Source organism: Boleophthalmus pectinirostris, unplaced genomic scaffold (genome assembly GCF_026225935.1).
Source record: "Boleophthalmus pectinirostris isolate CB_2022bp ecotype Guang Dong unplaced genomic scaffold, ASM2622593v1 HiC_scaffold_9, whole genome shotgun sequence".
Classification (NCBI taxonomy): domain Eukaryota; kingdom Metazoa; phylum Chordata; class Actinopteri; order Gobiiformes; family Gobiidae; genus Boleophthalmus; species Boleophthalmus pectinirostris.
In genome coordinates, this window is record NW_026571541.1 from 28,294,482 (window position 1) to 28,317,472 (window position 22,991).

Sequence of the window (22,991 nt, forward strand, 5' to 3'; positions counted from 1 at the left end):
GGGCACTTAGGGCTGAGGCTGAGAGCAAGGACAAGATCTTCTGATGAGCACACAACAGGAGCTCTGAAGGAACAGGAGCAGAAGCTGGCCCTGCAGAGGCAGCTCTTCTCGCTGGCTCTCCCAGCTGCAGCAGACCAAGGCCATAGCGTAGGGGCTCCAAGCCGAGGTAGACAAGAAGAACAAGAAGAAGAGAAGGTGGTTTAAGTGGCAGCAGTAAGCCACACTCCAGACTGAACACAGCCCCGTCTCAACCTGTGTCTGTGGATCTCAACTTGTTTCTACTACAAATACAGGTTCTGCATTCTAAATAAACAAAATCAAATTAGTCTAAATGAAGTTATTGGATTAAATATGAGAGAAAGATTGAATATAAAATGTATTACTGCATTACATTCAACAGTAGTTAGACTGAAAATATAATTACAACAAAAATATGTTTAAACATAACTAAACAACTCAATATTACACTGTCCCTAAAATATAAACATCATTAGAATTCACAATTTTGTTATGAAACGACTTACAAATTGCACAAAAGTCTAGTTTTCAGTGGGTACAGTCTGAAAAATATATATATTTAATTAAGATTCCCCTTATAATTCATTTAAGCTTTACTGGCAGACACATCACACCAAAAACCCAACGTGAAAGTAAATTTACATCATTTTTTGCTTCATGTACATAATTTTTTGCTTCATATTGTTTTATCACAAAACTGAAAAACATTAAATGTAGTATTTTCCCCGTCATTCAGTTACAGTACATAGCATCCACATTAAACCTGTCTATTTCTATGTTAGCAGCTTTAGTAGCTTCCACCTCCAACCATCACAAATCCAACATGACGGCGTGTTTAGATCCTTCAGACTCCTGTGAGACTCTCGGTCATGTGCTCCACCACACACAGGGGCCTCTGTCCGCGCTGGGCCTGTCTGGACCTCTGCTGCAGCACGAAAAGGCGTTTGGCGGCCGCTCGGTATTTCCTCGACATCAGGTTATAGACCACGGGGTTGATGGACGCGCTCAGGTAACACAGGACCATAGACGCCATGTTGAAGTTCTGACTCACCATGGCCGTTTCGTAGTCGTCCACCTGAGCGAAGAGGTTCCGGCCGATGTGATACGGCAGCCAGCAGATGATGAAGGCCAGGACCACCACCACTGAGGAGCACACACAGGCCAGTCAATACAGCATAATAGGTTGGATTCAAGAAATAAAAATAATAACCTTTACACCCAGAAGATAAAATACAAAACATAGAAAATACAAAAAAAGACACACACATAAAAATAGAGACATTTCATTAAAAGACCTGATGATAAAAGTGGGTTTTAAGAAGTGATTTTGATTTATATTTATTTATATTTTGGACTTATATTAGAGCCTTTTTACGTGAGAATGCTTGCAGGTAAAAGCGACAAAATATTTTACCGGAAGTGCCTTTTGTTTAAATGGTGACGGTGTTTTTGGGTCTTAAAAACGCAAAAATCTGAAACCACCCTCTAGAGTGGAAAAGTTGAATACGCTCCGCCGTAGCGTTTCCGTCTACACTGCCCAAGACGCAAAACTCTGGTCAGATCTGCTCACATTTATGTCACATACATCATCACCTAGTGGCACCACCGAGCCGCCTGGCATGCATGCATACCCAAGACCGTCATCATATAAATGTAGCCTTAACTCACCCCTAGTGATTTAAAAGATGGTACTGATTGATTAAGAATTGCATTTTATCAAAACTTCCACGTAAGAATTCCAAATTTCTAGAAGTTGAAGCAGATTTCAGCAGGATTAGATCTACATTTAACTGTATTTATTTAGTTTTTTTGGTTTTTTTTTACGCTTTATAATAATCTAACCTAATTCTAATCTAATCTAATTTTGAGTACGAACCATGAATCATTCTTATTAAAATATTTGTTCACTATGATTTAAGTCTTTGTCATAGATAATACTCCCTACAACTGTACAACAACTCACCCTTATGTAACAGATAATACTCCCTACAACTGTATAACAACTCACCTTTATGTAACAGATAATACTCCCTACAACTGTACAACTCACCCTTATGTAACAAGATAATACTCCCTACAACTGTACAACAACTCACCTTTATGTAATAGATAAATTTTAATCTGATTTTCACTACTTTTGACAATCCTAGAGGGCAATCTAATTTAAAATCTCTCATTTCTTGCCAAAACCTCACAAATCCTGCGCCCTGACTCTGATACGTAACAGTTGCTTCATCCTGGTGGTTCATAATGGGGCTGTGATTAAGAGAATGAGTGTAAGACGAGAGCTATGGCTTATGATCAGCTTTGACATTTATTAACGCATGTTCTGAAAAGGCAGCCCACTCACAGATGTAAACACACTGACTCTTCCATTCACTGCACGCATGACTCATCCTTATCCACATTAACACTATTTCAGAAGGTGAATATTGTTTTATTCTTGAGACCGTTTAATAAGAGCAGTGATTTTTAAGTTTAAAATGAAAAGTACACAAGGTTATCTGGGGTACTGATATCGGTAATGAGACAAACTAAACAGATATTATCACTGCCCGTTTCTGTAATTACACAGGTCATGTCAGTTTTTATTGCAAAATACATATGGCCTACAAAAAAACAAACACTGTTACTAATTAATGCTAAAACGTGTATCAAAACAAGTGCTAGAGCTTCTAGAGCACACATGTCAAACTCAGGATATAATTATATTTGGACCGCGAGATCATATCAAATATGTATTAGACCTGCCCGCCGGCTACAGATCGGCTATAGAGACATTATTTATTTAAAATGTTGTTATTATTTTATATTATACTTTCTCTGGATTCAAAGTTTAAGCAAAACTATTATTAAACATTTATTTTAATAAGAAAAGTTTAACATTACATATCTCGAAAGAAGAGAAAACATGAGCAGATGTTGCTGAAACGACTTAGTACCAGATTTTAATTTTGGCGCTCTGTGAATTTGAGATTGACACCCCTGTTCTAGAGCTCGTGCTAATAATGAAAAAATATTAAATTCCAAAATGTTTTAGAACAGCCTATATCTACTGTATATTAGAACTAGTTTAAGACACATTATTACGTAACATACAACTATTACATTCAGTTGTTTAATATGAAAAAGAGTTTCTTCTTTATCACCAGGCATTCCTTTTCCTTTATATCAAAAATGCAGAATATTTGTATTGTGACAACATTAACTTACAGACAGATTTGATGGAGAAAACATATCTAGTGCTGATGACGGTAATGGGTAAAAGACAGACATATAGAGCTGTACACATGGAAATAGTCATTACTGAATGCAGGCGGCTGATGGCAATCCAATTTGGGATTCTCCAAATACACACAACGCCCAACTGTGCTCAGCTAACAAGCTGCATTAACATGATCACGTACGGTTTATGATTATGTGTTTGGATCATTCACATCTGGTTTATTGTAATACAAGGTCTGCAGCTCTGTACGCCACAAGTGTGCCTGGAAGTGGGACATCGTTTGCGTCATTGCAACAATCAGGAACATGTCTGTTTAAAAATCTAATATAATCTAGAATGGATTCTGTCCAATCTTCCCAATCATTAATATCAGATTTAAAATCAGAATTGATCAAATATTGCTCATACCAAAGATTTTAAACTATGTACCTTCCATAATCATAACCTGACTGTATTATGTTTCCACGCCTGTTTGATACAAAACCCTAGTCAGGCTGGTGCCACATTGTGTCTCTGCTCAATTTAATTTCTCTCCAGTGACTGGGTCAGGAATCGGAATACACTAGAAGGTTTCTGAGAACCACAGAAGTGCAAGTCTGGGCACCAGCCAATCAGTGAAAAGCCATACATTCTGTGTTGGCTAGGATTCCCGAGATCCAGGATTTAAAGCCGAAACAAAAAGAATGTTTGGTGAATTTCATCAAGGGTAAAAATGTTATTGTCCTTCTTCCTACGGGATTTGGGAAAGGCTTAATATACCAGTTAGCCCTGTTAGCGGCGCATTACATACGTCACAACCAAATAGCAACAATTAAATTTATAAAAAAAGTACCTGCCTACCATTGAGGGAACGAATATTAATGCTGCAAGGAATTGAAATCGAAATGAAATCGTCTGATGAATCAGGCTACCAAAACCCCAGACACAAACAAATATTCATTCTCTTGGATTCTGGAAAGAAACTGAACCGGGGCACCTACACATGCTGCTGCCGAAATTCAACCCAAACTTGGTTTGAGGTAAAGTACTACAAACCATCTGAGCATTCTGACTTTGTGTTTATTGACTGCTGACGAGGCTGTTTGCTGTATCTACCACTTTTCTCTTAAGCAACACCAGGACATATCGGTATTATCGGTATAACAATGATATAATGAAATAGTCAACCTGATTTAATCGATATTGCACCTAAGATCTATCACCATCTAATCACATATTTATATCAGATACTTTCAACTCTGGCAGCATTTTCTAAAGCTTTAAAACAGTGGTTTTAAACCATGTTTAACCAAATTACATTTTCTTTTATATTGAGGGGTTGTTGGTTTAACTCTTGGTTTAACTCTTAAATTCTTGACTTTTAACTTCAAATGAACTGTTTGAAATTAATTTGTGTGTATAGTGAGTGTGTTGTGTGTACAGTGAGTGTGCTGGTTTTATGTACTTTTGTGTGATTGTTGATTTATATCAACCTGCCGAGGGACTGAAGATGGAAATGAGCCATGCTGACTTTAATCTTTACATATTTACATTTTTAATGTTCATTAATATGTGGTGCCCCTTTACAAAATAAATAAGAAAATAAGAAATAAGATGTAAAACCACTACAGGCTGAATTATACTAAGGCTGAAAATAATGAAAATCTGTGTTCATTTTATACAAATAAACAACAAAATTTATAAATTATATATCGTTATAGTCAAGGCAGTAGACACGGGGGAATAAAGGGGTCTGTTGTCCAGGGCTCCAGGGTTTTAGGGGCCCAGAATTGGACCTTCTTCCTATTAATTAATATTAAAGAGGGGCCCATGTGAGACTTCTTGCCCCAGGCCCTCAAATTCCTGTCGATGGGCCTGATTACATAACTCATAACTATAACCAGGTCCGTCAACAGAAATTTGGGTGCCCGGGGCATGAAGCCTCACATGAGCCCCCCTTTTCATATAAATCAATAAGAAAAGGGTCCAATTCTGGGCCCCTAAACCCTGGGGCCCTGGACAACAGATCGCTTTGTTCCCCCACGTCTACTGTAAATACAACAAATGTAAATAAAATGCCGCTAACCCACTGACCTAGGATCTTGACGGTCTGCCTGTGGGACCTCTCTCGGGCCAGAGCACAGGGGCCCTGCATGTCGCTCTTGCTCTTCCACAGTTTGCAGCCGATGGAGCCGTAGAGGAAGATGAGGCAGAGCATGGGGCAGAAGAAGTACGTGGTGGACACCCAGAGCATGATGTGCAGCTGTCCCGAGCTGATGGCGTAGCTCGTGTGCTTACACTGCCCCGTATCGAAGTCTGGGTGCGTCTCGTTCTCGTACTCCACCCCGACCAGGAAGAGTGTGGGAGCGGCGGACACCAGCGCAAACCCCCACAAGGCCAGGATGATGTACTGCACCCTCCTCCGAGTCACCACCACTTTGCTCTAAAAGTACACACGACAAAGTTAGATTACTCATTTTACTAAAACACACTTAAAGTGGCACTGTGTAACTTTTCTGGTGGAGCTTCCATCACCTTCTTTTCTCCATGGAGATGTTGTTGCTTTGTCAGAAATGTTTCACAGTGTGGCTTTAAATGTTTTTATCATCATGGAAACCACACCAGACGAAGATACAGGTCAGATCTGTGGAGAGGCGAACCCGCTCACAATCAGATAGTCTGTTTTTCTACGTATTTTTGATCTATAAAACCACCTGTGATTGAATAAATGTAAAGTAGAGCTGTTTAATGTCATAATGTGGAATATTTTAAGCAGAGCAATGACATATCCATAGAAACAAGCAGGTGACGGACCCCGGACCCATTACTATGCCGCCCGTTACTCACCCATGCCTGTCATAAATCACACACAAATTAAAAACATTCTAACTGAAGCATCCATCAGATTATGCATTGAAACGTTACAAATTCAAGAATTACAATCACGAAATAAAATGAAACGGTTACGCTTTCTTCAGTACGAATACAAATCACAGATGCGACACGACTCACATCACTTCACAGTCATTATTTACTGAGCAGAAGAAACATTGATTGAGATGCCGTACACGCCACGGACTGAACCAAGGCTAACCTGGAACTGATTCCAGGACTGAACCAGGAGGACTAAACCAGGATTAAACCAGGACTAAAACAGAACTGAACCAGGACTTACTGTTGGGATGAAGACTGTTGGGTGACCGCGGGCGAAAGGATCACACAGAGCTCTGTGCCAAATGGAGGTAAGACCAGCCGTCGCCCAATCATGCTTTGTGGAACACCCTGCTCCATGGGCTCAAAGTTCTCTCTCTCTTAATTCTAAGATTAGTCCTGGTTTAGACCTGGTTTAGACCTGGTTTAGACCTGGTTTAGTCCTGGTGTAGTCCTGGTTTAGATCTGGTTTAGACCTGGTTTAGACCTGGTTTAGACCTGGTTTAGCCCTGGATTAGTCCTGGATTAGTCCTGGTTTAGACCTGGTTTAGACCTGGTTTAGATTCTGGTTTAGTCCTGGTTTAGACCTGGTTTAGACCTGGTTTAGTCCTGGTGTAGTCCTGGTATAGTCTTGGTTTAGTCCTGGTTTAGACCTGATTTAGTCCTGATTTAGACCTGATTTAGTCCTGGTTTAGTCCTGGTGTAGTCCTTGTTTGGTCCTGGTGTAGTCCTGGTTTAGATCTGGTTTAGATCTGGTTTAGACCTGGTTTAGACCTGGTTTAGACCTGGTTTAGTCCTGGTTTAGTCCTGGATTAGTCCTGGATTAGTCCTGGTTTAGACCTGTGTTAGACCTGGTTTAGTCCCGGTGTAGTCCTGGTATAGTCCTGGTTTAATCCTGGTTTAGTCCTGGTTTAGACCTGGTTTAGACCTGGTTTAGACCTGGTTCAGTCCTGGTTTAGTCCTGGTGTAGTCCTGGTATAGTCCTGGTTTAGTCATGGTTTAAACCTGGTTTAGTCCTGGTTTAGACCTGGTTTAGACCTGGTTTAGACCTGGTTCAGTCCTGATTTAGTCCTGGTATTGTCCTGGTTTAGACCTGATTTAGTCCTGGTTTAGACCTGGTTTAGTCCTGGTTTAGACCTGATTTAGTCCTGGTTTAGACCTGGTATAGTCCTGGTTTACTTCTGGTATAGTCCTGGTATAGTCCTGGTTTAGTCCTGGTTTAGTCCTGGTATAGTCCTGGTTTAACCCTGGTTTAGTCCTGGTTTAGACCTGGTGTAGTTCTGGTTTTGTCCTGGTTTAGTACTGATTTAGCCCTGACCCAGTTCACTATCCGCCCGCATACCCGGCCGTAAAATTCCAAAATGTTAAATCCTGCCCGTTTCACCAACTTTATACCCTGGTGCAGGACTCTGATCGAGATATGTATCGTATCGTGGCCTTTGTATCGAGATATGTATCGTATCGGCAACTTCTTAATGATGTCCAGCTCTCGACATCACGAGGTGGAACAGCGGGTTTTTGAGGTATTATCCCGCCAAATTAAATCAAAAAAAGAAAATCAAATCAAAACGTGTCATACTCACTTTAAAGGGGAAGCTGATGGCCAGGTAGCGCTCGATGCTCAGAGCCGTGATGTGCAGAATCGTGGCCGACGTACACCCCTCGAAGATGTAGTGGTAGAACTTGCACACGGCCTCCCCGAACAACCACGGCACGTACTTCCAGAGCCGGTAGAGGTCAAAGGGCAAGCAGAGGAAGATGATGAGGTCAGACACCGCCATGCTGGACAGGTACAGGTTGGTGGTGGTCTTCATGTCCTTGGAGTGCTGGATGATGAGGATGGTCATGGTGTTCCCGGTGACGCCCACGATGAAGATGAGCATGCAGATGACGGTGACGGGGATGAGGGTGGACGTGGGGAACAGCGAGCCCTCGTAGTGGTGGTCGTCCCAGGTGTACTGCTCCATGCTGGGGGACTCCACTTCGGGATGACGCCAGGGCATGACAGGTGAGCTACGAGAGACGAGGTTTTAAATCACAATTATTGACCCCGTGTACTAATTAAATGACCCATATTCAGTGTTGGGAAGGTTACTTTTAAAATGTATTCCCCTACAGATTACAGACTACATACCCCAAAATGTAGTTTGTAACGTAATCCATTAAATGACTTAAAGTGAGTAACGTAATCTGAATACTTTGGATTTGGATTACTTGATTTGCTGTAGAGAAGCAAAGACTAGGACACTTAACCGTATTAAAAATATTATTAATAGAAGAGGAGGAGACATGTCCGCGCAGCATCGTTTAGTCCTGTTAAATCTTGTTTTAGTCCTGGTTTAGTCCTGGTTTAGATCTGGTTTAGATCTGGTTTAGATGTGGTTTAGACCTGGTTTAGACCTGGTTTTAGTCCTGGTTTAGATCTGGTTTAGATCTGGTTTAGACCTGGTTTTAGTCCTGGTTTAGTCCTGGTTTAGACCTGGTTTAGATCTGGTTTAGATCTGGTTTAGATCTGGTTTAGACCTGGTTTTAGTCCTGGTTTAGTCCTGGTTTAGACCTGGTTTTAGTCCTGGTTTAGATCTAGTTTAGATCTGGTTTAGACCTGGTTTTAGTCCTGGTTTAGATCTAGTTTAGACCTGGTTTAGACCTGGTTTTAGTCCTGGTTTAGTCCTGGTTTAGACCTGGTTTAGTCCTGGTTTAGTTTCCAACAATGAGTGGAGTTACCGAAAAATAAATAAATAAAAATAAATAAAAATAATGCGAAAACAGGAAAGTACCGCTGTGTAATCCATTTATTTCAACAAAGTGACTGTAATCCAATTACCACTCACTGAAACAGTAACTGTAACTGAACACAGTTACTCATAATTTGTACTCTGATTACGTAACTCCAGTACATGTAATCTGTTACTCCCCAACACTGCCCATATTACACTGTTTTCCTGTTTCGTCATCACAAACAGACCTGGAGTTGTGTTTTGTTTCATTTATACATGTTTATGTTCATACATCCTGCATATTTATAGCCACGCTGGCGTCACCTAGTGCCTCCGCTCCATTTAATTTCTCTCCAGGGGCTAGATCAGGAATCGGAAAACACTAGACGGTTTACTACATGACATCACAAGTTAGAACAGAGCATTTTAAGTATTGAAGATGTAGACACATTAAAAATAAAGGTGTTAATGAAACAAAACACAGCTCCAGGTTTGTTTTTGAAGATGTAACAACATTATAACATGACTTAAAGCTCACAAGAGTCAATTTTTTAATGAATTTGTTTTTTTATTTGTTTATTTATTTCATTTGTAAATGAAAAGGAGCAGAAAGAAGAGTCATATTATGTTATCTGCCTCCTTTTCAACACCGATAGTCACTTTAAAACATTTCAAATCAGTACATTTCAGTTCAGGCACAATTATTAATCAGTCGTAACCAGAAATCTTTACTATTATGCACAACAACCTAGTTTCCTTTTTCATACATACACATTGGGGAGGGATTGGAAATGTAAAAGATTTGTTTCATCCATACCTTTCTCAAACTGTGCATGGTTGTAACTGCATTTGTATTGTTATGTTGCGAATTGTATGTGCAAGTTTGAAATAAATAACTAACTAATTAACTAATTAACTAACATTGCACTTGATTTAACTCCTCGATAACTCCTTTCACAGCGATGCTTCGCTCCATAACCTTGGCTCTGAATCTGGGTTTTTTAAACATGTAGGTTCCTTTTAAATTGTAGTGGTTTGCTCTCATCTGAAACAGTCTTTGAATATTTACAGGTAAAACATTGCACTTTGCTTTATGCATGACTTTGAGGAGACTTAAATCAACAATATCATGCATTTCCAACACTTCAAGGTGAACAAATAATGGGTTGGATGGCTCTCTACAATTTTGTGTAATATAAGACTTGACGAGATTATTTGCATAAAAAATATTATTTAAAGTGTAAAGCGTAAAGCTGTAAAGCATCTTTGAGTGTCCAGAAAAGCGCTATATAAAACTGATGCATTATTATTATTATATATTGTCGAAATAGGGAAATTTGTCCTCTGCTTTTGACCCATCCTCCACTGCTGCCCGGGTAACGTGTCACGAGCAGGGGACCCATCTCCAGATCTTGAGCTAGACATGATCGGGGACTACCTTGGCTGGAGGATTTGAGTAATTGTGTGTGTTTTGGGTTGATGGGGAAACAGCGATGCCTGAAAGAAACCTGCAAACTTCACAAAGAAAGGTCCAGCCAGTATCGAAAGTGTTTATTAAATGGCCTGTATTACGCAAAATTGCCTCTAGTGAGCTTTAAGGCAACAAAAATATACCTAGAGATGTGTTTTTTGTTTCATTCACGTATGAGTAACACTTTATTATCAGTCTGTCTACAGTTCCAAAGCTCAAAATGTTCTACTTTGTGATGTAGTTCTCAAGTTAACAGCTACATTTTTACCTTTTGTTCAGTAGAGACAGAAAATCCCAGAGCTGAAATCATCCAGATGATTCAGTTGAAGGTGTACGGAGTTTAAAAATACAGCGGAGGACTTCCTTTATTATCAAATGTCTTCATGTTTCCCATCTGAGAGAAGAACTCAGCCTAAATATGCAGGATTTGTGTGTTAAACATGAGTGAATGAAACAAAACACAACTCCATTTACGTTTTTGATGAGGAAACATTATAACATAGATCAGAAAATAGGGTAACATGAGTATTTAAAGTATAGTATATTGTTTTTGAATCACTGACGACATATTAATGGTGGCTCTAGTCATTATCAAATCTACACGCTACTTAAATAAAACATTCATTTTATCACAGCGGCTAATCTTGAGCGAGTTATATTTAAGTGAGTTCACATGGTTACACCTTTAGCAACACCAATACAAGATCGATACTTTTCCTCCAGCACCGAAACTTCACATCTTTGGGATTTTAAATAGAACTTGTGAACAGTTTTCTTATAGATGGACGAAACCTCAGTCAATTCTTTAAATTCTGTACATTTGTTTTGATTGAATTTACAAAGAGTAAAGAAAAAAAGACTCAAAGCAGTCTGGAAATCAAACAGAAGCTGTCTGATATCTCTCAAAATTTCAAAATGTGCCTTAAATTGTTCTTATTTGAGCAAAAATTACAACTTATTTAGCGTTACAGATGAAAAATTGACATGATATGATATAATAGGCGGTTAAAATGTCTTTACACATAAGCAAAAATAATAAAACTGGGTTACGTATATGACACTGAATTGCAAAAAGCCTCAAAAAATCAGGTAACAGGTCATTTTAAAGAGCTACTTTAGGTTAAATAACTGGCATGCATTTCAGGATTGCCAATTAACTTTACTAACAGCTTAAATTGACATGTCAGAAATTAATTTTGGAATCTAAACCTATTAAAATACAAAATTAAACATGAGTTTTATCTTTACTTTGTCAGGGATCCAGATGTCCACCGTCGTAGTTCCAGTGAGCCCCAAAGTCTCCAGATGGTCCGGATTAGTCCCTGGTCCAAAAGACAGTCCAGCTCTGGTGAGAGGAGAAAGAAGAGCAGAGCACCTCCTCCTCCTTCTGAGCAGCACCCAAAGGAGTCAACAGGCGGGTGGGGGTCTGTGTGTGTGTGTGTGTGTGTGTGTGTACGCAAAGCATCCCCATAATCAAATAATGACAGCCCAGGCAGCATTAAAACACAGAGTAGAGAGGTTTCACCCATTGTTCTTTTCAGAGAGTAAATACTGCTGCAAATCTGGGACTAAATGTGTTTAAAGCTTGGTAACTGATATAAATATAAATACTAGTACGTCCACAAAACTATTCAAGCCAATTCATTTATATTGTACATTTCATAAACAAAAAAATCTGTGAATTGCACATGTAAAAAACTAAATAAAATTATAGTTTGCAGCCGTACCAACATGAGAATGCTCGATCTCATCTCATATTGTCTTGTCTGTTGTACTTTAACACAAAACCGAACCTGTCAAGCCACAAAAATTAATCACGCTGTGGAGATTTTTTCACAGTAAACACATATTGGCGTACATAATATTAACTGCATGTCAATTGTATGAACATATTTACATATACCTATAAATGTGCGCCTTTGTGGAATAATTGAAAATGTGGAAAAAAATAATAAAAATTGAATTGAAAAAATAGTTATGATACAAAAATGTCAAACTTGATTTCGATATTGATCTCAGTACTCAATACTGATTCCAATACTATAATAAAAACACTCTTCAATTAAACAAAAGAATGTAATTTTCAATATTAAATCATAATACTTTCTTTTATATTACCATGTGGTTTTATATCTGTGTAATCCTTCAGTGGTCCATGGGCGTTTACTGGTCTATATGCTCTTATACTTTCATACTAGATCATTCTAAAACTATCAAAACCTGCTCAGATGAATATTTAGTTTCAATACTAGAAGCTTTAGTTATGATTAATATAAGATTTTCCAAACTTTTGACAACCCTAATAGAGAATATCAAATTTAACTCCACTAATCCTCCAGTGAAACCTGCAATAAAACTAGTCAGATTAAATAAAAGAGAATGTATGAATAAATAAAAAGGCAAAACCATTAAAATAAATCAAAGAAGCAAAGGAGACACTCGTTTTCATTTCAGAGAGATTTCATGGCCTGTTAAAAACGCTCTGAAAATCCATCTCTAAATCTCTAAAACCACCTTTCATTAACTTTCTCATTTCTTTTATACAAGTTTTAAGTATTATTATTATTATTATTAGTAGTAGTAGTAGTAGTAGTAGTAGTAGTAGTAGTAGTAGTAGTAGTAGTAGTAGTAGTAGTAGTAGTAGTAGTAGTTATTATTATTAGTAGTACTAAAAGACTCTATTAAAATTTTATCAAACTTAAGGCACTAAATTACATGGAAATTTGGCAAATACTGTAGTTAAATCAGTTTTTCAATCCAGCGCCGTGTTTCCCTTTCAGGTTATTTGCTTGTGTTAAATATTTATTTTGGCTTCCCCGTGTGAATAAATATACTTTCTCTGCTTATCAATTGAACTGTGAACATAATAAATTATAAATAAAACATCAAAACAAGTTGGTACCACTTTATAATAACTGTTTAATTGGTCTTAATAAAGCGTGGCAAAGATATAATAACTAAACCTTGATGCGCATTTAAAGGTGCATTCTGTAACTTTTTGGTTGGGATGTTTCCATGGAGATGTCATTGTTCTGCCTGGAATGTTCCACAGTATGACATTAAACAGATCTACTTTACATTTATTCAATTACAGGTGGTTTTATAGCGCAAAAATATCAACAAAAACAGGCATTGTGACTGTGAGTGGGGTCGCCTCTCCACAGATCTGACCTGTAACTTGGTCTGGTTTGGTCTCCATGAAAATAGAAAGGTTTAATGCCACACTGTGAAACATTCCAGACGAAGCAAAAACATCTCCATGGAGAAAAGATTTTGACAGACCCTCCACCAGAAAAGTTACACAATGCACCTTTAAGGATAATTAAGGCACATCCAGAAGCATGTAGTGTCCTTTTCAGAGTACTTTTCAGCGGCATACTTTTACTCCTACTTGAGTAATATTTTTAACAGTACTCTTACTTGAGTGAAAGTTGTAGTTACTCTCTACAAGTGACAAAAACTTGATGTTGACAGTTCAAATTCAACATTTGTTTCTTGCACGTCTCCTTCAGATATGACATACTACAGAACTACAACTACTATCTACAACCTTTTGTGCATTATTTTATTGCGATTTCAATTCCTTCCAATTAAATCAGATGTTACGTCCTGACTGTTACTCTTTAAGTTACTCTTATTTGAGTAGTTTCTCCAAAATCTTCTATACTCTTACTTGAGTGCTTTCTTGGACTTTGTACTTCTATATTATTTTGACATTACTCTTACTTATGTACATGTTTTGGCTGCTCTAATTACTGACCTCTGGGTGTAGTTACTGTTACAATCGAATACTTTTCATTAGGGATGTAACAATAATCAAAATATCGTGATCATGATCATGAAAAGTCTCACAATAATATCGTGGGCTGTTACAATATATCGAATCACAAGTTCCTTTAGTTAAATGCATTGTTAGAAGCAACAGCTTATAAACATCGGCAACTACGTATCCCATGATTCATTTCAGTGCAGACAACATAAAGAAACATGTTTTTGACTTGAATTTTTGGGATTGTGACGTAATGATTCAGAACGAAGCAATAAATAATCTCTATACAATTCTATTAGCTGCTCCAAAATATCGCAATAAATATCGTACCGTGAGACGCATATCGTGATAATGTCGTACTGAGAGATTTGGATATTGTTACATCCCTACTTTTCATACTTTACCATATGACTCACATGGCTTTTCCTTACAAATTATGATTATATTTCTTCCCCAAAGTTCTGCTTTTACAATCCACTTAAAGGCAAAGAGAAAAAAACAGCAAAAGGGAAAGGAGAAAAACAAAAAGTGACTCATTTATAAGAAAGTAAGTTGGGTACTTCAGCTCTAAATGGAGTTGAGTGCCTGAGATTCAAGAGCGGGATCACACCTTCCCCTCCTCCTGCTCCTCTCCAGCGAACAACATTACCCAGAAACCCTATTTATACAGGTCTATCAAGAAAACACCGTCTGTTTCTGCTCTCTCTCAACCCCCTCCATCCCAACCTGTGTCTTCTGTTCATCTTTCAGCCTGAAGACATCATGTACAAAGGAGGGGGAGTTCTGAATACATGCATCACAAATTTCGGACTTCCGGTCATCGCGCGATGCATACTGGGAAGGATTCTCCGAAAAAGTGAGCATCAAACTGCCATGTTTGATTTCCCAGTGGGATGCGTCTGTTGTCAAAGCCGATCTCTTCGAGTCTTTTGAACCATATCACTTTTGTTTCTGGTTCTGTTATTGTTATATTTTAGTTTTGGGATTTGGACATCGTTAATTGTGTGGTTGTTGGATGTCCTAACAGCGGAAAATGGCTCGAGGAATGGGCTTCGGAAGTTTGCAAACTCCATAAATGTAAAAGGAATCAGATTTGTGTGACTGTGACTCTGTTCAAACTGTTTCCCTTCCCAAAGGAGTTGAAAAATAGTGAAAGGTGAAGGCGATGGGCAGGACTGATAAACAGGAAAGACGAAAAAGATAACCTTTGACTGCCTAAATCATCCCGAGTTTGCAGTGAACATTTTGTATGTGGAGCACCAACAAAGCAAAATCCCGATCCCTCGTTCAACCTTGGTTATGAATTTAAAAAGTCAACGGCAAAGTGAAAGGCACCAGCTGTTCGCCAAGAAACAACTTCCACTGCAAAGCGACCAAGAGGTGATCTTGCTGTAAAGTTAAACAAGAAAGTCCTCGCTCAGTCTGTTTGTCTTCTATACCTCTCGCCTAACAAACGTGATTTTGATTTGCTGGCGCTCCACATACAAAATGTTTGCTGTAAACTCAGGATGATTTCTTAGGCAGACAAAGGTTTCCTTTTTGGTCCTTCATGTGGATCAATCCTGCCCATCGCCTTCACCTTTCACTGTTTTTCTATTCCATTGAGAAGGGAAACAGTTTGAACGGAGGTTTGCAGTCACAAACATCTGATTCCCTTTTACATTTATGGAGTTCGCAAAACTTCCGAAGCCCGTTTTCTGCTGTTACGACATCCAACAACCACACAATTACGATGTCCGAATCCTAAAACTAAAATATGACAATATCAGAACCAGAAACCAAAGCGATATGGTTCAAAAGACTTGAAGAGATCGGCTTTGACAGTAGAAATCATCAACATGACGGTTTGATGCTCACTTTTTCGGAAAATCCTTCCCAGTGTGCATTGTGCGATGACCGGAAGTCCGAAATTCGTGATGCTTGTATTGGTTGACCACCTGAGACAGAGCCCCCATCCTGAGTCTCCCTCCGGCCATCACATCTATCATCATCAATAAATATCTTTATCATAGACCATCGCTGTGACCTGGTCGTACTTTGTGTTGTGTAAGTTTCCACAGTTGTCTCCCTCACACAGGAGGTCTGGAGCAGGTCTAACCTCCGACCAGTCTGTCCTGTTCCCATCCGAGCTGTCCGTATGAAGTGAAGCGTGCACAGTGAGTATCAGTGTTTACCTGCCACAACGACAGGACCGCTCAGACCTGTTTCGCTCTGTCCCCCTCGTCTCCTTCTCTTCCCCCTCTGTCCTTGTTTTGAAGACTGTCCAGTCCAGTCACGAGCCGAATCAGGAGACAAACTGACCTAAACCGGTGAGATCACTTTCACATCGTTAATGACTCCACATTCAAATGTCACTATGAGGACCAAAGCATCCAGGGACATTATCCTCCTCGTGACTGAGACTTTTGCTCATTATAAGAACATTAACTCCTGCACATGAGCTGAAAGGTGCTGATTTTAAACTAATTTTATCTTGACAACTGTGAATGAAATTTGGCACAGCAATTCACTCTTTTATGATTGGAGTTGTAGGTCTAATTAGTCTTTGTATCCTTTTTAATTAAGTTCAGTATGAGTATTTTTTTCTTCAAACCTCAGGCGTTGTCAGATCAGTTTCTGTGTGAGGGATTAGGTTGACAAAAATCTTTCCAGATATTTTTACTGCCCAATCTGCATTCTTTTCAATTCTTCAGAACTGAAATTTAATCTGTGCAACCATCAAACCTGAAACAAGCGTCTTGTCTTGCATTGTAACCTTGATTTGACCCATTCTTAAAAGCTGCAGGGCATAAGGAAGTGCTCAGTTACACTTCTGCTCCCAGGGTTCCCACTCTTTTTCACAGAATTTCAAAACTTCTCCATGATTTTTTCATGGCGTAAAGTGAATTTTCCATGAATTTACTGCACCTACAAGTGTAGAATTGATCAGACCTTTAGGGCTAAATATGAAATGTTAACTTTTTTCACTCACCTTATGGTTTGATATTATAGTTTTTTAACTAAGGCTGTAACAATAACCTAAATATTGTGATATCGTATTGTCAGAAGTCTAATATCTTGAACTGTCGCAATATATCGAATCACGATAAAGGCCTTTACTTAAATGCATTGTTTTATAGTAGCAACAGCTTATAAACATCGAGAACTGCATATCCCATGATTCATTTCAGTGCACACAACATGAAGAAATATGTTTTTACTTGAATTCTTAGGATTATGATGGAAATAATTCACACCAAAATCGTTGTCAAGGTGCAGTATTTCAAAAGCAAAAAAAGTGTCCCATCTACAGTTTCATTAGACTCTTCAAAATATCGCAATAAATATCGTGCCGTGAGATGCATATCATGATAATATCACACTGTGAGATTTGGATATCGTTACATCCCTATTTTTAACATTCAAAATACTGTCAGTGCATTTATTGTCATCTATTTTAAACAAAAGGCGCGACGCTCAGAAATAATCATAACAGCCTCATGGTAACTTAACATAACGCTGTAGTTGCGCAAAAAAGATACTAACATTCCAAGACTTTTCCAAAACTTTCATTAAATTTACAAAATGCCATGACTTTTCCAGGCCTGTAAAATGACATTTTCAATTTACATGACATTTCCAGGATTAACATGACTGTGGGAACCCTGTGCTCCTGATACTGAATTGGGATCTTGGCCAAGAAGTTGTAAAAGAATTTAAGTAATTTATCTTCCACGTACATCTCAGTTCATTGACTCACAAAAGCTATATTTACACCATGATCTTCTCTTGGCGTAACATTGGCATATCATCATCTAAATTGTGGCATTATGGCTGTCCAACTGGTGCATACCGTCCTTCACAGTCTCACCACACTTGCTTTATAAACCTCCTCCTTTGGAAGCATAAAAAAAGAGGCTTGAACACTCAAAGATAACACTATGTTCACTTTTGAAATCCTACTATGTTGACTTTTCATGTCCCCCCTGAGCTCGTATTATTGATGGTAAATAAACTTCTTCTATTTAAGACGCCCAGTTGGTCTCCAGCCTTTTACTTCCACAAGGTATCCCCAGGTTTGACTACCCCAAATGTAAGACTTTAAGACCTTTTTAAGATGACTTAAATGAAAATTAAGACCAACATCACACCCATTATGCGGGCGAAAAACACCAGATCCAATTCTAATAATGAAACCCACCACTATATCTAGAATCTAAGAGCCACTGTGGATTAAACCTTCACTTCCCCAAGATCTGTCCAACGTCTTCCTCCACTGTACTGGTTGTTTACTCATTGCCGTCGGTGCCAGAAACTGAAGCATTGTTTGTGCATACTCCAAATTAGACGTTCATTCATGTTACGTGATTTCACATTGTTTTTTTTTTTCCTCCCTCTGTTTAACATTTGCACTGCAGCCCGGTTGAACATACAAAAAAATAGGCTAATAAAATTTAAGACCTTTGTGAAAAAATAAGGACTTGGACAACATAATTTAAGACTTTTTAGACCCCGCGGCTACCCTGTTCTACCCTTTCTTGGACAAGCTAAAAACTTCATAAGTAAATTAAACTGTTAGAATAGTAGATTTTAACTATTCGGTCTTCCCAATAGTAAGTATTTAAATCAAAATATTGGATTTCATTTTGTTCAATTACAACAGCAGACAAAGAATTATAAATCTTTTATTGTGCATGGATCCTTTGTAGATATCATGGCTATACAGATACACTTTAGATACATATCTATGATTATACATTTCCCATAACGCACATTTGAAAGTGATATGTCTGGTAGTATGTATAGTATAAGAAATTTTCATATTGGAATGTACGGTGTATGAGGTAACTGCAAACATTAAAATTACATAAAAATGGTCTCTATTTTTGTGCATATTTTACTCATTTTTGTAGCATTTTGTTAATCTCCCCGACCGCAGGCACTATAAGCCCTGGGACGGGGGTGTTAAAATGGCACAAGTTACAATCGCTATCAAAAATAGGAATTTGACTTCTTTAAATGACAAAAAGAAGACATTTGCAGAATGCCTCAAAAGACCAAATCATGTAATTGTTCACGTATGTTTAGCCAGGTACCTGTTTCACTCCGATGGTTCGACAGCAGCGCTCTCCACACCCCACAACACTACAGACCCTACAGGCAGATCACCAGCCACGATGCAGCGTCAGCAATCTGGTACAAATACTTCACACACAAAAAGGCAAATTCTGATTCACAGGAAGTACATGATCCAACACTATCTGCCGTTTCCATGACGATGAGTACTGAGGAGAGGATTAACTTATATTACTTCAATATCATAAAAAAATATACTTCACACATGTATGACCCGACAAAAGAAATCAACAGAAATCATAGGCAATACATAGAACTACTTTGTCTCTCACGTTTACATACTAACATCAAATAAATGTTACAAAAATAAAAGGGAAAATAAAACACATTTTAGAGTTTTCTATCACCAAAAAAAAAAAAAAAAAAAAAAAAAAAAATTCCGATTTTTTCCTCTCCAATTTAAGGCCTCTGAAACAACCGTCTTTTTCTGTTTTTAACTCTATTATTTTTTTAATCCAGCCGTTTCAGCGACATGTCACGTGGTACTACAACTTTTAAAATACCCAAAAACACAAAAAAGGGCTTGCACAATCTTAAAGTGTGTTCTATAAAATGCATCACAATACCGAGACGGAGTCAGTCAAGGTTTATTCTTTCACTAAGGTGCAAAATTAATAATTACTGGGGAAACGAAACAAAAAAATACCCAGGGAAAACGTCAAAACATACAGATAAGCATACATTTTTTGTGCTGAACAAGATTTCAGAGTTAAGCAGCTGCATGATTGTAAAAACAAGCTACAGTTTTAACTATGATAGTAAAAATAATTAGGATTCACTGTTAGTTTGGTTTGTTTTTTTTTAACTTTAAACTGAGCATTTTTTTTTTCCATACAGGTCCTTGTGTCTTCGCTGTACAAAAATATACTAACATATCTCCAGTCATTTTTGCATCCTTAAACATTCTGAACATCAAAAAGGGTTTGGAAAGTGCTAAACGAACTACTTTATGTTTCTTCGTCCTGTTTTTCTTGAGCCACCCCTTAAAACTCCGGCGGGGGGAGGGGTTATATAGTCCCTTCATTTTAAATCCAGCTTTTAGACTCCGCCCCTCCTGTGCAAACACTGGCCCTCCACGTCCCGGGACAGCACGAAGGCTACGGCCACACCCACAAACTACTGAAGGAACAAACAGCTATCAAAAAACATCTCATACTGGACACGTACATGGAAATATAAATAAGGACTATTTCTATACACATATATATACTGTCGGCAACAATTAAGTCGTAAAGCGCCCGTCCGCACATCCTCCGACCGGGACAAAACCTGCTCCTTTGAGTTCCTTTGAGAAGAGAGTGAGTGAACAACAGATACCACGGGTTTGGGGCGGGGGGGTCGGCTCGCCCCCACCCGCCCCTTTGCAGCAGAAAAACAGAAATTAACCATAGAAACAGTTAGGCATGGGACGGTTTTAAGGTGTACTTGTATTGAGAGGGGAATAAGCAGGATTTCGTGTAGTTATATGTTTAATTTGTCTTTACAGTCATTTCTATCCATCTTCAAACGTCACTACATATAAATATAAATGTATCTAAATGCTATTTCTGTGATAAATGTGTGCGCTTGTTGATAGGGCTTAACATATAAACCACACTCTTTAGGTTTAAGTTGTGAGAAATAAGTGAAAGACATTTAAATAAGCGTTAAGCAGTAAGAAGCATGTTATACTCTAGTGTGTATTCTCCTGCTCGTGTGATGTCAGACCGTCCCATGCCTAAAAGGACACACAGAGGGGGACAGGATAAAGCTATAGCCCTGCAGCGGAGACAGCGCTCATTTGATGACAAAGTACTGGATGACGAAGGCGATGAGGATGGCGATGATGGCGAACAGCATGAGGATGAGGAAGGCGCACTGCTCGTCAGTGAGGGAGCGTCTGGAGCGCGACGACTCGCAGCCCGCTCTGCTGCTGGCCGCGGGGCTCCCGGCCGGGTCGCTCCTCTGAGGGGACAGGGTCACCGTGGGGCTGTAGGGCCCGCTCAGCTCCGGGGCGTCCTGGCACTGCCTGATGGCGCACACCCGGAAACGGTAATCACTGCTGGGTTGGAGGTTCTGCACCAGGAACGACGTGGAGGCGCCTTTGTACGCCTAAAAAAACACAACCAGAACTTCAGAAGAGAGAACAGACAGCACTGTTTATAACAATTACTGAAATTTTCAGACTATAAGTCACACTTTTTTGGTTCTACGATTTATACTCCGGTGTAACTTATGTATTAAAATTTTCACACTGCCGCAACAGGGCGCTCTAGGCTTGTGGGTCAGTATCTGCTGCTCCTATTACTCTTGTACCACTGTCACTTGGCTGTCTGGTATCATGTCAGTCGATCGCACCATTACTTCTGTACCACTGAAAATGTAAAATTTAAGTGACTTTAACCAAAACCATCCTGTCGTGATTCAGAAAGGCTGGAATAATTCTAACTGGAACTGATGCTGAGTCTTAAGACAGCTACACAGAAGAGGAAGTGGCGCTCCGTTTACCTCCGGAGGTCTCCGAGTTGCTCAGAAATGACACTGAGGATGAAGAATTCAGTGGATTTAGTGATTTGGAGTGAGATGGAGAGTTTGGTAAACTTGTTCTCTTCTGTTGTTTATGCTATAGTTACCTGAAGAACTGTTCATATGTGACGTTAACTGACTGTTGTTCTCTGTTCTATTGTTAGTACTAGAACTTGCCTTTCAAGATGAAATGTTGGTTCCTGGTCTCTGATTTTATAAAATAAATTTCCCCCAAAATGTGCGACTTATAGTCAAGTGTGACTTAAATATGTTTTTTTTCCTCTTTATTACGCATTTTTTGGCTGGTGCCACTTATACTCCGGAGCGACTTACACTCTGAAATATACGGTAATGAACTTATGCATCATGCAATTTCCACACCCAAGTCCAACACTGATGCTACATGAAGCCCCCATAAGTGACCTGTGTTTTCAATTGGCATAAAATGTATTGATAAAACTGTCCTCAACACCGTCAATATAATTCAAATATGAGCATTAATTTTCCTTTCTAAACATGATGATAATAATATACGTCGCCTTTAACAGCTGCTGATCCAAACGTGTGAAAAACAACACCTTCCTCTGGAGCCTGAGGATTGGTGGAGTGTTGGATGTTGTACTGACAGCAGCTCAGTCATGCAGGCGGACACATACATAATTCACTGGCCTAATCCAATAGTGATGTGTGATATGGTGACATTAGCATAGGCCACAGTGCCCATTACTCTGTGTTAGCCCGGCTCAGGACTAGTGCTAAAGATGGACGAGCTGCCAAAGATGAGGCCTGGAGACGTCTCATGGATCAATGGTCTCTGTATAATGGGCCATTTCAATCCTATGTGGCTGATATTGAACGCTGCATGAATGAGCTCATAGCATTAAGGTCCTTCTGGGATCTAGACCACAGTCAAAAGAGGTGGGATTCTGGGAGAGATCCAAGGTCCCGGAAGACTCACCTGTTTGTAGTCTGAGTTTCCCATCATGCATTGCAGCGTGTAGATTATGGGGTCCCCTTTCATTGGTGCGAGAGCCTCCCATGTGACCTCACAGGAGCTGTCATCCACCCGCTCCACTTTAGGGGCTGAGGATGAAGCATTTATAGCACAATCAGTTGAAACGTGTTACAGCTATTCTATTAAATAAAGCCAAACATGTAGATTTTCAAAGGTCCAACTACACTAGTGGGATTACATGCACCAACACAGTTTTAGCATAGAAGGAAATATGAATACTTAAATAAAGACCAGTAAAGTTTAAA

At 39.0% G+C, this 22,991-nt stretch overlaps 2 protein-coding genes across 5 annotated transcripts in view; both read right to left on the bottom strand.

Moving 5' to 3' along the window:
• Positions 1–479: 479 nt before the first annotated feature.
• On the bottom strand, positions 480–11,717 carry mlnr (motilin receptor). The gene is made up of 4 exons (XM_020937712.2): positions 11,591–11,717; positions 7,738–8,167; positions 5,318–5,666; positions 480–1,161 (listed from the first exon to the last, which is right to left on the bottom strand). The coding sequence occupies exons 2-4, from the start codon at positions 8,155–8,157 to the stop codon at positions 863–865; spliced, it is 1,068 nt and encodes a 355-aa protein (XP_020793371.1). The 5' UTR covers positions 8,158–8,167; positions 11,591–11,717; the 3' UTR covers positions 480–862.
• Positions 11,718–18,759: 7,042 nt separating this feature from the next.
• fndc3a (fibronectin type III domain containing 3A) overlaps positions 18,760–22,991 on the bottom strand; it is an 88,223-nt gene continuing 83,991 nt past the window's right edge. For all 4 annotated transcript variants that reach the window (XM_055166755.1, XM_055166753.1, XM_055166752.1 and 1 more), the window contains exons 25-26: positions 22,690–22,814; positions 18,760–21,317 (exon numbers count right to left, since the gene is read on the bottom strand). In XM_055166755.1, the coding sequence (XP_055022730.1) occupies positions 21,003–21,317; positions 22,690–22,814 (440 nt within the window). In that variant the 3' untranslated portion in view covers positions 18,760–21,002. The remainder of the gene's footprint in view (positions 21,318–22,689; positions 22,815–22,991) is intronic.

What these genes read in the sequence shown, in the direction of transcription:
- mlnr (XM_020937712.2), bottom strand. Translation starts at nt 8,157, where the DNA reads ATGCCCTGGCGTCATCCCGAAGTGGAGTCCCCCAGCATGGAGCAGTAC. An exon ending in CCATCAGCTTCCCCTTTAAA is followed by an intron (nt 5,667 to 7,737) that starts GTGAGTATGACA and finishes GTGTACTTTTAG; the next exon opens with AGCAAAGTGGTGGTGACTCG. An exon ending in GCAGACCGTCAAGATCCTAG is followed by an intron (nt 1,162 to 5,317) that starts GTCAGTGGGTTA and finishes TGTGCTCCTCAG; the next exon opens with TGGTGGTGGTCCTGGCCTTC.